The sequence below is a fragment of the Dipodomys ordii genome, unplaced genomic scaffold (assembly GCF_000151885.1).
Source record: "Dipodomys ordii isolate 6190 unplaced genomic scaffold, Dord_2.0 Scaffold43, whole genome shotgun sequence".
In the NCBI taxonomy this organism is placed as follows: Eukaryota; Metazoa; Chordata; class Mammalia; order Rodentia; family Heteromyidae; genus Dipodomys; species Dipodomys ordii.
In genome coordinates this window covers 67,784-80,571 of record NW_012267259.1, presented here as the reverse complement: position 1 = coordinate 80,571, position 12,788 = coordinate 67,784, and the positions used below count along the sequence as shown (strand labels likewise).

Genomic DNA, 12,788 nt, shown 5'->3' with positions numbered 1-12,788 from the left:
TTTTTTAGTGGTGGGGAAGAGATTCTTATCACAATGGTTTCTGTTGACTTTTATATTGTCATTGTTAAGAAAAAATCACGTTTATTACTCCAGTATAGTTTTTTAGTAAAGAAAGAAGAGAAAGGGAGAAGAGTTGAAAATGAGGGCCTCTGTTATTAATGAATTTGTATAGTAACTTCTGAAATATTTTTATAGAGCTCAGGGCACCAGGAATTTCATAACTGTAGCAACAAGGTCAAATTACAAATGTTTCTATGGGCTTTTCCCATTTCTGACTATTATTTTAATCTTCTTAAAGTCCAGAAAATAAAAATACAAAAAACTTTTGACATGAGTAATTTTCATAATTTGAGATATATAGAGCATTCCATTTGTATAGGCACATAAAGAAACATGCACAAATTTGAAAGTCAGAATATACAACTGAGGTGAATATTCAAGTTGCAGCCATTATTTTGTAATTTTAGGATTTTCTTTTATGATTGGGGCAACTCTTGCTACTTGAAATAAGTTTCAGGGAAGTAAGCCACAAAAATAAATCTGTTAGCAACTTTTCTAAATTAAGGTATAACAAGCACAGTGAATATTTTGGAACCCCCATTATATTCATAGTGAAGAACAACTGCTCTGACTTCTGTTAGTATTGCCAGTTCTTGATCTTCATATGAATGAGATCCTATCATTGTCACATCAGTTTATGGTTTTGAGATTTATCCAAGTTGTATATGTGGCAATACTTCATTTTTTGTTTTATGTATTTTATATCATTGTGTAGTACTTTATAAATTTTACACAATTCTACTGTTAATGGGTGTTTATTTCCAGTTTTGCTGATATGAATAAGTAAACTGTAAACATCCTTCTACATATCTTTGGAGCATATATACATTCAGTTCTCTTGGGTATATATCTAAAAATTGTTAGATAAAAGGTAATTGTTTAGCTTTTTAAACATTACCATCCAGTTTTCTAAAGTGACTATATTAAGTCACATGTTCCTGGCTAGCACAAATAAGAGTTCAAAATTTTCATTCTTATTGACCATTGGACATTTACTTTTGTGATGTACTCATGAAAATCTTTTAACTTTTCTGCTTGGGTTGTTATTTTCTATGATTTTCAGGTTTTTTTATGTGTTTTGTGGGCAAGTCTTTGGTTCTTTACTAAAGATGTTCTACCTGCCTGTGGCTTGTCTTTTCACTCTATTCATGTATAAGAACCTGAAGTTCTTGGTTTTGATAGAGTCTAATTCATCAGTATTTTCTTCTGTTTCATTCAAGACATCTTTGTCTCCCAAGGGAAGATACTATATTTTCTTCCATAAGCCTTATTGGTTGGTTTACCTTTAACAATTAGCTATAGGACCTACTTGAATTATTACTAATTCTTTGTTTTCCAGAGAGGACTCTAACCTGCTAAGAGTTCTTTTTTTTTCTATTAGTATTCCTTGTTCCAGAAATATTTATTACAAATATATATTAATCTTCCTCTGAATTAAGAGTTGTGTTTTTGACACAAATCAAGTGACTTTACATTTGTGGCTTTGTTTTAGAGCAACTTTATTTTTCTTTAAGATTATCCTAGCTGTTCACTGAGTTTCATATAAATTTTGGAATCAGAATTTTTTTTTGTCGGTCATAGGGCTTGAACTCTTGGCTTGGGCGCTATTCCTGAGCTCTTCGGTTCAAGGCAAGCACACTACTGCTTGAGCCACAGTGCCACTTCCAGTTTTCTAGTGGTTTAATGGAGATAAGAGTCTCATGGACTTTCCTGCCGGTCTGGCTTTGAACTGCGATCCTCAGATCTTAGCCTCCTGAGTAGCTAGGATTACAGTCGTGAGCCACCGGCATCCGGCTTGGAATCAGAATTTTTAAATATTCATGTAAAAGGCCTGTTCTACATTTGGTTGGTACTTTCTTAAATCTATGTCTTTGGGTAGAATTTGCATCTGGATTATAATGTGTCTTCTAGACTATGAAAATGAAATTTCTCCATTTATTTAAGATTTTTTTAAACATCAGTGTTTTGTAGTCTCTAGGTTGTGTGTTTCAGAATTTTTGGTTAATCCTAGCTTTTCATGTTGCTTGATGCTAATGTAAATAGTATTTTGTTAAATTTTATTTTTAACTGCTATTGCTAACAATAGAAATTTCATTGACTTCTTGTATATTAGGCTTTTATTCAGCAAACTTCTCACATTTACTTGATCATTCTAATGATTTATTTGTAGAATATTTTTCTAGTAGTGATATTGGAATTTGAACTCAGAGCTTTGTGCTTGCCAGTCAAGCACTCTCCCATCTGATCCACACCTCCATCCTCTTTTGCTGTGGTTACTTTTGGGATAGGGTCTCACTTTTTCCCTGAGCTCTCCTGGACTATGCGACTTCTATTTGTGCTTCTTACTGTAGCTGAGATGACAGATGAGTGTCATCACACTCACTTTTATTCTGTTGGATAGGATCTTGATGAACTTTTTTGTATACAATGAAATGGAACCTTTTGGCTCTGAATCTAAATTATGCCTTAGTGTTTTTCTTGCTGCTCTACTGAGAGTTTTTGTTTGTTTTGTTTGTTTGTTTTTACCTACCTAGAGTTTATAGGCAGAGATTTTGGTATCAGGATTTACCTTTTTCACTTTCTTTTTACACCTCAGTAGGCATAAGAATATTTTTAGATTTCCTGCTAATGTATTGTTTCTGATCATGGAAATAACCAAACCTTTGTTACCGATAGAGTAGATATAAAATCATTCCAAGTATTTAAATGTCTTTTTTTTTTGGTGTCAGTCATGGGGCCTGAACTCTGGGCCTGGGCTCTGTCCCTGAGCTCTTCAGCTCAAGGCTAATATTCTACCACTTTAACCATGGTGCTACTTCTGGCTTTTTCTGCTTATGTGGTACTGAGGAATCTAACCCAGGGCCTTGTGCATGCAAAGCAAGCACTCTACCACTGAGCCACCTTCCCAGCCCCTAAATGTCTATTTTTTTTTTAAGTTTCTTAGTGAGACAGAGCTATAATGTAGAGTTCAAGCTGTCTTTAAATTCTCTATCCTCCATTCTCAGCTTCCCAAGCGCTGGGATTACAGACAAGCACCACCATGCCTAGCTCCGTTTTATTTACAGTTATAACATATAAATATATGTTATATATTTATCTATGTGAGTGTATTTACATATATTCACTTATATTTATACCTATATTTAAATATATATTTAAACTATTTAACTGTGAAAGACCTTTAAATTTGTGACCTAGAAAACATTTTCTTTTCAGGCCATCATAAATATTCTTCTGGTCTTCCAAGACTTAGTGAAGATATGACATGCAAAGAAGAATGGTTGGTGTAGGAGTCATTTTTGTGAGATGCCCGTCTGCTCCAGCCTGGTGCAAAACTAGTTCCCACTTAGAGAAATGTAGTGGAACTGCAGGTTCAGCCTTTCCAGGGAAGGCACTAGAATAAAACATAGGAATTAAGTAGACACATCAATCAAGCTGATAAGTCTCGTCCCCATTTAAGATATAATAAAATATTAATAAAGCTAGATCAAATGAGTTTTTAGTTTAGCTATGTAAATGGAAAGCAATTTTGAGGTCTGTTGCATAAAGAATTTTAGTTCTATGGTAGAGAAACAAATAAATGGGATTGGCATAGTGTGGAAGAGGAGAATAGGTGAATCACCCTTTGATGTCTTGTTTCTATTAATGACGGTTCTTTTAAGGACAGCAGATGAGCTTTGCAAGTTTTCTGATGCTGAATTCCAAGATCTGCTTTCAGTAATTAGTTTGTATTAATATTTGTGAGTAAATCTGAAGGATTTGTACTGTGCTATGAGCAATTTGCAGTAACTAACAGTAAGCTCCTGTAGTAGTCCAGTATTGGGTTTTACTTAATATTTAATCATAAATGTCTGAATTCTGCATCTCCCACAGGAAGTTATTTCCATGCCCACTGACAAGAATAATTTAGCAGTTTCCTAGTTGAGTGCTTAATTACTCATAATTGTATAGGCGAAGATGTGATGAATTCTTCCTCCATGGACATACTAAATATTTTAACTAAGGAGATGACTAGAGTAAATTAAGCTAGTGAGATCATTTATTACATTGGTTAAAAGCAGCTTAAGAAACAGATCATATCTTCTATTGCATGAGAGAATAATTAGTGTGTGACTACTTCGGTGGGATTGGAGGCTGCAGGGTTGAAGTAAGTGGTGGATTTAAGGAGGAGATACATTACATTTTTGCCTTAAGATGCTCAGCTATATGTAGTGTTTCATTATCTAACTGAAAACTCTCTGCACCTCCTGTTTGTTGTCTTGTAGGGGGATTCCTTTGTAGGCAGTCCTTGTAAGCAGTCTTGATTTGGCATCAACCAGAAGCAGTCAGAAAGTTTGTACAGGTTAAGTTATAAGCAGAAGCTCTGTTAAATTCTCAGTTAAATTTCTGAAGTAAAAAGAAACTTAAATTTTGGAGTAGAGCAAGCAGGGGTATTTCAGGAGTTCACTCATAAGTCACTACACCAACAACCATGTGGTATTGTCAGAGCTCTGGAGCCTCCTGCTTGCCATTAGGGAAGGTGGGAACAACTCGTCTCATTAAGTTAAGCTTCTTCCCTTGAGTGCCTTATTTAGCTGTAGTTTTCTTAATTCTCTTTCCCTGGCGATTTGGAGTGTCTGAAACCACTAAAGGTAAAAGGTTGAAGCAATCCCAAATTTAATAATCTTATCACCTTTCTATTATGTATCTTAGTGTAATTCCCAACAGTTCTAAGTGAATTCATTAAAAGACAGCAAGTCATTAAAAGTTAATAAGAAACTATTTGTTTCTGTGAATGTGAATAAAACCACTTTGTAAGTCTGACATTCTTTTTTAGTTATAAAAGCCTATTTTTAACTAGTCCCTTCACTCCGCCTCCCCCCCCCCCGTCTTTCTTCTTTTTTCATGTCTCTAGGTTACTTCTAGATGGGGCACCTTTAATAGCGATTCACAAAGCCAGGTATTACAAGAGGAAAGATGGCTTAGCCCTGGGGCCAGGGCCCTTTGTGACTGCTCTAGAATATGCCACTGACACCAAAGCCATAGTAGTGGGCAAACCAGAGAAGACATTCTTTCTGGAAGCATTGCGAGACACTGGCTATGCACCAGAGGAGGCCGTCATGATAGGAGATGTAAGTAGAAAAGCCCAGGAGATGTCCTGAGTTTGTTCCAGGGAAGCACTTTTTGTTGCTTATGATAACGGTAGTAGTCAGTGGCTACCAATAATAAACTTTCCTCTAGACAGTCAATGGTATTCGTCTAAAGAGCTGAAGTTTTGATTGTCCTGACAGTTCTCCATAATTTGATGGCACATATATAATTCAAAGACAACTTAATATTGTAAGTCAATTAAATGTTGTATATGTTTGTAGAAAACTCAAATACAGACTTAATTTTTTTATTATAAATATGGAGAATAACCTGAACCTAAGGAGTCTGACATTATTCTTAGCATTAGATTTGAAAAAGTTTCCCAACCAGGATATCATACACAGCTAAAAGATGTTGAGCTTAGCCCTTTGAGTAGTAGGGCTATGCATTTCATGGCTGAGACTGAAATGCATGGAAGGCCTGTGTGGTGAGCACTTTGTCAGATTGCCCTGCTGAAGCAAGCAAACATTTTAAAAATGGTGCTGTGATGGGGAAGAGAAATAAGAGTCACATGCCTCCTGGTAAGTTGGTGGCCATGGCCACCAGTTTTTAAATATCAAGTCAGTGTGGAAACAGCCTTCAGGATTATTTAATCCAAGTCTCTTCATTGTACAGACTAGGACACTGAATCCTAGAAACAAATGTCCTACCTGGCCCCACAATTAACTAGTAGCACAGCTGGAAGTAGAGGTCGGGCTCTGGACTCCCTCCTGATTTTCTTAACTTACAGTGATAATGGCAATGTGTCAGTCTTCCTAATGTTATCTATTTTTTAAATACCCAAAATTGTTGAGATCATAGCTTCCTGAGATCATAGCTTCCTGTCACACCTTTCCCTCTTGGCATCCTTTGCCTAAACAAATGCAGGTGAAGAGGTGGTTCTCTGGGACAGAAGACTCCAGGAGACTCGGGAGTGGGACAGGATGGGAGGAGAGAGGGTCATGCAGCAGCTGTATTCAAGTCTCTTTGTTATCCAAGAGCGTGGCTGTTCTCTCTCCTTTGTTCACTGTGTCCCACTTTCCTACTTCCTCTATATCCCCAGTCGCATTTCTTCAACAGGGCAAACAGAAAAAGTTTAAAGTTAGACCTTGATTGATGATTTTGACATTTAGATATTCATTTTCAAAACTTGTTATTGAACAATATTAAACAATAAAAGGCAAAAAAATTTCTTCAGGCATGATGTGACTCCAGCTTACGGATGTGACTTGAATTTTTACTTGAATTCATTGTCAAAAACAATCAAGTATCTGTTGATTTTGTTTGACTTTGTTTCAGTTTGGAAGGTTTTGTTTTAGGGACTTAAGTATTTATTTTGCTGCTGCTTTTTTTTTTCAGTTTTCACGTTCTTTTTATTTTTTTAATTATTATTATGAAAATACTATACAGAGGAGTTACAATTACATGGGCAAGATAATGGTTTCAGTTTTATGTATGAGTAACATCATATACTCTTGTATAAATGTATTTCATGATATAAATCATCTACTAAAAACTTTCTTTTTTGCCTATCCTGGGGCTTGAACTCAGGACCTAGATGCTGTCCTGAAGCCTCTTTATGCTCAAGGCTAGTGCTCTACCACTTGAGCCACAGCTCTTTTTAATAGTTTATTGGAGATAAGAGTCTCACAAGGACTTTTCTGCCCAAGCTGGCTTTTAACCACAATCCTCAGATCTCAGCTTCCTGAGTTTGTTGCTGCTTTTTGAGATGGATATCACCATGCTGCCCAGGCTGGCCTTCAACTCTAAGGTTCAATTGATCCTCCTCAGCCTTTTGAGTGCTGAATATTGGCAACATGCCACAACACCCAGCTCTAACAAGTGTCCTTATCCTTATCTTTTGTGTGTATGTGCACACCAATATTATTACTTGAATGGAGGACTTCACAATTTCTGGGCTTGTTTAGGGCTAGCATTCCCAGTTGAGCCATGCCTTCAGCCTAGCTTTTAGCCTGGGCTTGTTTGAGATCCTACAGGTCTCAGCCTCTTGAGTCACTTGTGAGTGAGGATTATACTTGAGTGCCCAGTGCCCAGCTCTTATCACTATCTTGAGTAAGAAGTAGACAGAAGAGCTCCCTTTGCAGAGTGGTTTGTGATTTCCAAGTGGGAAGTGAGCATCAGACTGTCTGTTTAAGTATTAACATGGTCTGTGTAAGTATATTGATTTGACTTGATCTTATCTGGTGTGTCCAACTGGATGGAAAGTAAGAATAATATATGACATGGCACTGAAAAGCTATCTTCTGAATTTAGCTCCTCCATTGTCTTCAGCTGGATTATTAATTGTACAAGCCACCAAATGCATAGAAGTCCATTTTGCATAGTCTGTTGTAAGAGAAAGGGAATATATAGGTGGCAAAGCATGAAGACTCATCACTGTTTTCGGTTCAGTTACTGAGATTCCTTGGGCTAGTATACACCTTCTCTTTTGGACATTTCTGTCTAAATGTGGTTCACTTCCTCCAAGTACTCTCCTACGCTTCTGTTTTAAGAGTTTCCAAGAGACCCTCACAGCCTAGCCAATCATTGGTAGGGTTTGTTGGTAAATGGAATGGAAGCCCTGGACTAAGCACCTTTTTGTGCTTTTTCAGGACTGCAGGGATGACGTTGGTGGGGCCCAGAATGCCGGAATGTTGGGCATCTTGGTTAAAACTGGTACGTATCTTCTTTATGCCTTTTCAAAAACTGAATGGTAGAGTTCACAATTGCACAAACAACAGCTTTTGCCAAAGTGGCAGAAGCACATTGGTTTTTCTTTCCACCATGAAGCATGAGATTAGGATTATAGGAAAGACAAAGAGAGAATGCCTATTCTATACAAAGCTTGAAAGACCAGAGATAGAAGTATTCTAGAGCTTGCCCAGAGATAGCCATCCTTGATGGGAAAAGGAAAAGACACCTCTTCTTCAAGAGGAATCAGTATTCTGGCTGCAGTATACTGGTTTATTGCCCTCCATGTTGGTCCAGCTCTGTGCAGACTAGTGTGTGAGATTCTAGTGCGATCAAAACAGTCAGAGAAGAGTTACCACAGGGAATCTTTTAGAGAAAGTAGCTGTGGCATGTGTCCAAGCAAATGTGATTGTATACAAACTGCATTGAGTTTAAAAGAAAGGACAGGAAAATGTAAAGAGCTACAGTTGAGTAAAGAAACATTTGACAAGGCCTAAACTATTGGAGCCTTGCAGACAGTTACTCCAGAATGAAAACAGTAATTTTTTTCAGATTTCTCCATCAAAATGATCACAACCTACCCGGGAACATTATTACTGTCCTGTGATATAAGCAGAAAGAGGACACAGGATAGAAGTCAAGAAAATGAGCCTTGCTCACCAGCCTCCCCTGTTCTTTGTTTTCGATTTCCTGTCCTTTGCAACTTTATCTTCTAATCATTGAGAAGAACCCCAAATAATTATTTTTGCTTTTGAGTATTGTGCCTATGGACATTTCCTTTCTTTAGCTCACACAACTAAATATGTGTACGCACCATCCAAACTGGACTTGTGCAGTGTCAGGAATGGTTTATCTCCCCTGCTGGTCTCCATTGGCTCTGCTTTCTAATTACTAGCAGGAGGTTACAACCGGCCTAAATCAGAGACTTTGAGTAAGTCTAAGTGAAGCCTACAGCATAACAGTGTCACAACTAACACGTGTAATTAGTAAGACAGCTAAGTTCCTCTCATGAAAGCATTTATATTGTTTATCTTTGGATGGAAGCTTTACAGATATATTTTAATCGAGTGTGGTGGACAAGTGTTCTACTTGTCCATGTTCAAACTTTATTCTAAATATTTTAATTCGTAGTCCGTACTATATACCTTTTGTGGGTAATCATCAGCATGTTTGTTTCTCAGTGGGCAGCACATGGTAGATGTTCAGTATATAATTGATTAGTTATTTGCTGTTAAAAACTTCTGGTTTATCCTAACCAGAATTTGTTTAGCATGTGAAAGCCAGCTAGAAAGAAAAAAAAAGGATTGCTCTTTGTCTTACAGAAGTGCCTAGCCTCCCACTGCTTACCATTCATTCATGCAGAAGCACAGGTTGCTTTAGAGGCACTGACATACATGCCCCTTAGACAGACCACTGCATCCAGGAAGTAGATAGTGTAAGCAGTAGTTAGTCTTTAAATGTATACATGAGATCATGTTGAAACCTTGCCAAGAGTTTTACACTCATGAGATTTAAGCTTGAGGGAAAAACAAAACAAAGCTAGTGGAAGTTGCACTGTGGACCATGGTCTGGACAAGTGTCTTGAGTGTGTCAGGGTGAGTGAGGTATGCTCGGTGCATTCGGTGCCAATTCCTTCACTGTAAGAACTCAGAGTCAGCAGGACAAGAGAGGAAGCATCCTCTAGCACAGTGCCAACGTGTGGAAGGAGGGTTTTATGTTTGCTGAGCAAAGCATCCTAAAGAGTTGTGGAACACAATGAATCTGTTGCTGGGGGAGCTCGATTTAGTCAGAGAATACTGAAGAAAGCAGGAGAATAAGTAAAAGATCACAGAAATAGGGATGAGGAAACAAAGGGTGAGGCAAGTTTAGAGTAGCACAAGGGCTATGGGACAAGTTGCCTTCTCCTGGACCAGAGCTGGAGCACTGCTCTGCATTTCTTTCTTCCCTTCCCTCCTCCTGTCCTCTCCTTTGCCTCTTTTCCTTCCATTCATTCTCTAAAGATAAAATTTAAAATTTTAAAGTTCAGGGAGGGGGCTGGGAAGGTGGCTCAGTGGTAGAGCGCTTGCCTTGCATGCCTTAGGCCCTGGGTTCAATTCCTCAGTACCACATAAGCAAAAAACAAAAAAAAGCCGGAAGTGGCGCTGTGGCTCAAGTGGTAGAGTGCTAGCCTTGAGCTGAATTGCTGAGGAACAGCGCCCAGGCCCAGAGTTCAGGCCCCATGACCGGACCCCACCCAGAAAATAAATAAAAGTTCAGGGAGTACTTGTTATGTGCTGGTCATACTGCCAGGTGCTGGGAGTACATTAGAACATGTGAGAGAGCAGGCAGCCCTGCTTGCAGAGATGTGAGACAGACACAAAGCACATCTATAGTTAGAAATTACTAGGAATCTTGTAAAGACGGGATTATAGAGTGCTAGGAGTCCTCTGGACTGGGGTGTCCAACTGAGTGCCAGGCTCAGTAACAACAGGTTTCCTAGAGTCCCAAAGTCAGTTGAGTGAGGCAGTGTGCCTGACACTTGGCACCTGGTATGCGCCTGTCCTGTCTGGCCTCCAGCCTGGAGCTGGCATCCATCACTCTCCCCTTCCCTCCCCCAACAGAGATCACAGCTCCCAAGGTTGCATTGGGCAGCAGCACAGGAGCTATGGAGGTCTCTGTTTGTCCCCCCCACACCACCCCTCCGTAAATCAAGGCTTCCATTTATTCCATTGATTTAATCACCATTCTTGTGTATAAGGGAGAGGGGGTTTATTTTATCAGCTGTGATTTGAAGGAAACTTAACTTGACCTGGTTCCTATAACTGTCCATTGTGAAAGACCAGGGAACGTGGAGAAATGCTGATGGGACATCCCTTGCATTGGTTCCTTGTGTCCTGAAGCCTTAGGTTCACAAGCAAACCTGCTAGTTTGCTGCAGTTGTAAGGGTGGTCCTGTGGCAGTCAGGTGCTTCTAGCTGTGATCAACTTGACTTTCTAGCTATAGTCTTTGTTCACTGGCTTTACCTTCCTTTCAGGGAAATACCGAACAGCAGATGAAGAAAAAATTAATCCACCTCCCTACCTGACTTGTGAGAGCTTCCCTCAGGCTGTGGACCACATTCTGCAACATTTACTCTGAACCATCAAGTGAATGTGAAGCACCTGGAAACCCAGCTTCTTGTCTAGAAAGGATTCCTTATTTCAGCGTCAGCATCCATAGACATAGACCGCCCAGTGCTGATCTAGTTTTAACCCTCTTATATTTTATACATTGATTTGAAAGAAAGGTATTGAGTTGCATACCGCACTAAGCCTTGCTAATCCCTTTTGTTATAGATTGTAAAATAAGAAGAGACGCAAAGAAAGGGCAAGCTGAGAATTTGTGCCATTCCTTTTCAAATATTCATCAGGTTCCAAAGGCAGGGAGGGAGAAGCTCCCGCTGTCACCCCATGGAAACTGAGGGGGGTTATTGGTCTGAATAAGGTTGAATGTGCTTTTTAGGTCATAAAATGCTATATTGAGAGATGTGTTAGGCTCTTGTTTTAATACTGAGTTCAACTGTGAAACTGAGAAGTGCAAATGGAGCACCAGACACAGGCAACAAAATGAAGTGTCCTTCAGCACAAGTGATCTAGTGAAGTGGCTTTAACAGATGTTGAAAATGAGGCTTTCAGTTGTATTCCCAGCACGGGTGACTTCCTTTCTCTTCATTAGCCAGAGATGACTAATTTAAATTTAGAAACCGATTTTAATTTAAAATAATATTTCCATTAATAACCTATTCATTGCGGATACCTATTATACTGCGTAACAGTTGTTTTGGAAATTTTATGTAAAATTAAAACTATCAGTATTTTACAGATGTTTTAATTAGACATTGTTATTAACAGGAACAGTGCAGAAACTAAAATCAAGCCTTTAATGTCTTATAGACCATGCATTTTTGAAGTTAGAGTCCCCCAGGGTCCTATTAACTGTACATTTGCAAGATTTCATTATTTTTGCCTCTGACACTATGGGAAAAATCTCTTAGAAACTATTGGGACAGATTCAGGCTTTTATGTACTTGGTTACTACAGCTGTAAAATGAAATCTCGTCTTGCAGCATGGATTATTCTGACGTTGCCCCCGCCCAAATGAAGGGGACTGAGTAGGTAATGATTTTCCTAGTGCATTTGCATACTGTGATAATCCTGCGCCTCGGCAATTGTTTTACAGGGCTCTTGGGCATTGAATTATTAGAGTGTAATTGTACATCATTGTAGAGTTCACCTTATTGAAGCACACACATGTTAATGAGCTTAGGGTTTTGATGCTTGTTTAGAGATCAGCTGGGTCTTGGATAGGGAGGGAACATAGCTAAGTAAGTGGTGGTTTGGTGAGAAAAGCTAAGTATGTGGCAGTCTTGATTTTGAAAATGCCCCAGCATAGTACTTGCCTGTCGCACAGTGCAAAAGACAGATGTAGCATGACCTCTACCCGCAGGTAGGAAGGGCGTAGGAGAGTGGCTGAGAACAGAACTCCTAGTGGCATGGCACCCTCTGACTGGGGACAAGAGCAGGTCTCCTGGACTCTGATCACACGGGAGCCTTAGATACACAAAACATATAGAAGTCCTTAGACTAGAAATTCTAGAACAGACTGTTGTTGGAGAACACCTTCCTAAAGATTGGAAGATCCTGTACTGCCTTAAGACTTTGTCAGGATGAAGCTGCATGTAGGGGAAAGGGAAGAAGCACTGCCTGATGCTTGATGAGTAGGCCACATTTAGCTTTGGTCTGCAATTTGGGTGCCTAGTTCAGTGATTCCTTGCCCAGGAATTGTATGTTCAATAGTTGCTTCCTGCTAATTGCCATGTCAGCCATAAGTGTGTGGGAAACAAGCATGTAAGAAGAGGTTTAAAAACCTGAGCTGAAGCTCAGGGACTTTCCAGCTAAAGAGCGAAAGAG

The 12,788-nt window shown here is 39.1% G+C and overlaps 1 protein-coding gene across 7 annotated transcripts in view; it reads left to right on the top strand.

Annotated features, from left to right (window-relative positions):
• Window positions 1-11,697, top strand: part of Hdhd2 (haloacid dehalogenase-like hydrolase domain containing 2) — a 27,873-nt gene extending 16,176 nt beyond the window's left edge. For all 7 annotated transcript variants that reach the window (XM_013018961.1, XM_013018963.1, XM_013018964.1 and 4 more), the window contains 3 exons: window positions 4,955-5,171; window positions 7,782-7,845; window positions 10,874-11,697. In XM_013018961.1, the coding sequence (XP_012874415.1) occupies window positions 4,955-5,171; window positions 7,782-7,845; window positions 10,874-10,977 (385 nt within the window). In that variant the 3' untranslated portion in view covers window positions 10,978-11,697. The remainder of the gene's footprint in view (window positions 1-4,954; window positions 5,172-7,781; window positions 7,846-10,873) is intronic.
• The last annotated feature ends 1,091 nt before the right edge of the window (window positions 11,698-12,788 follow it).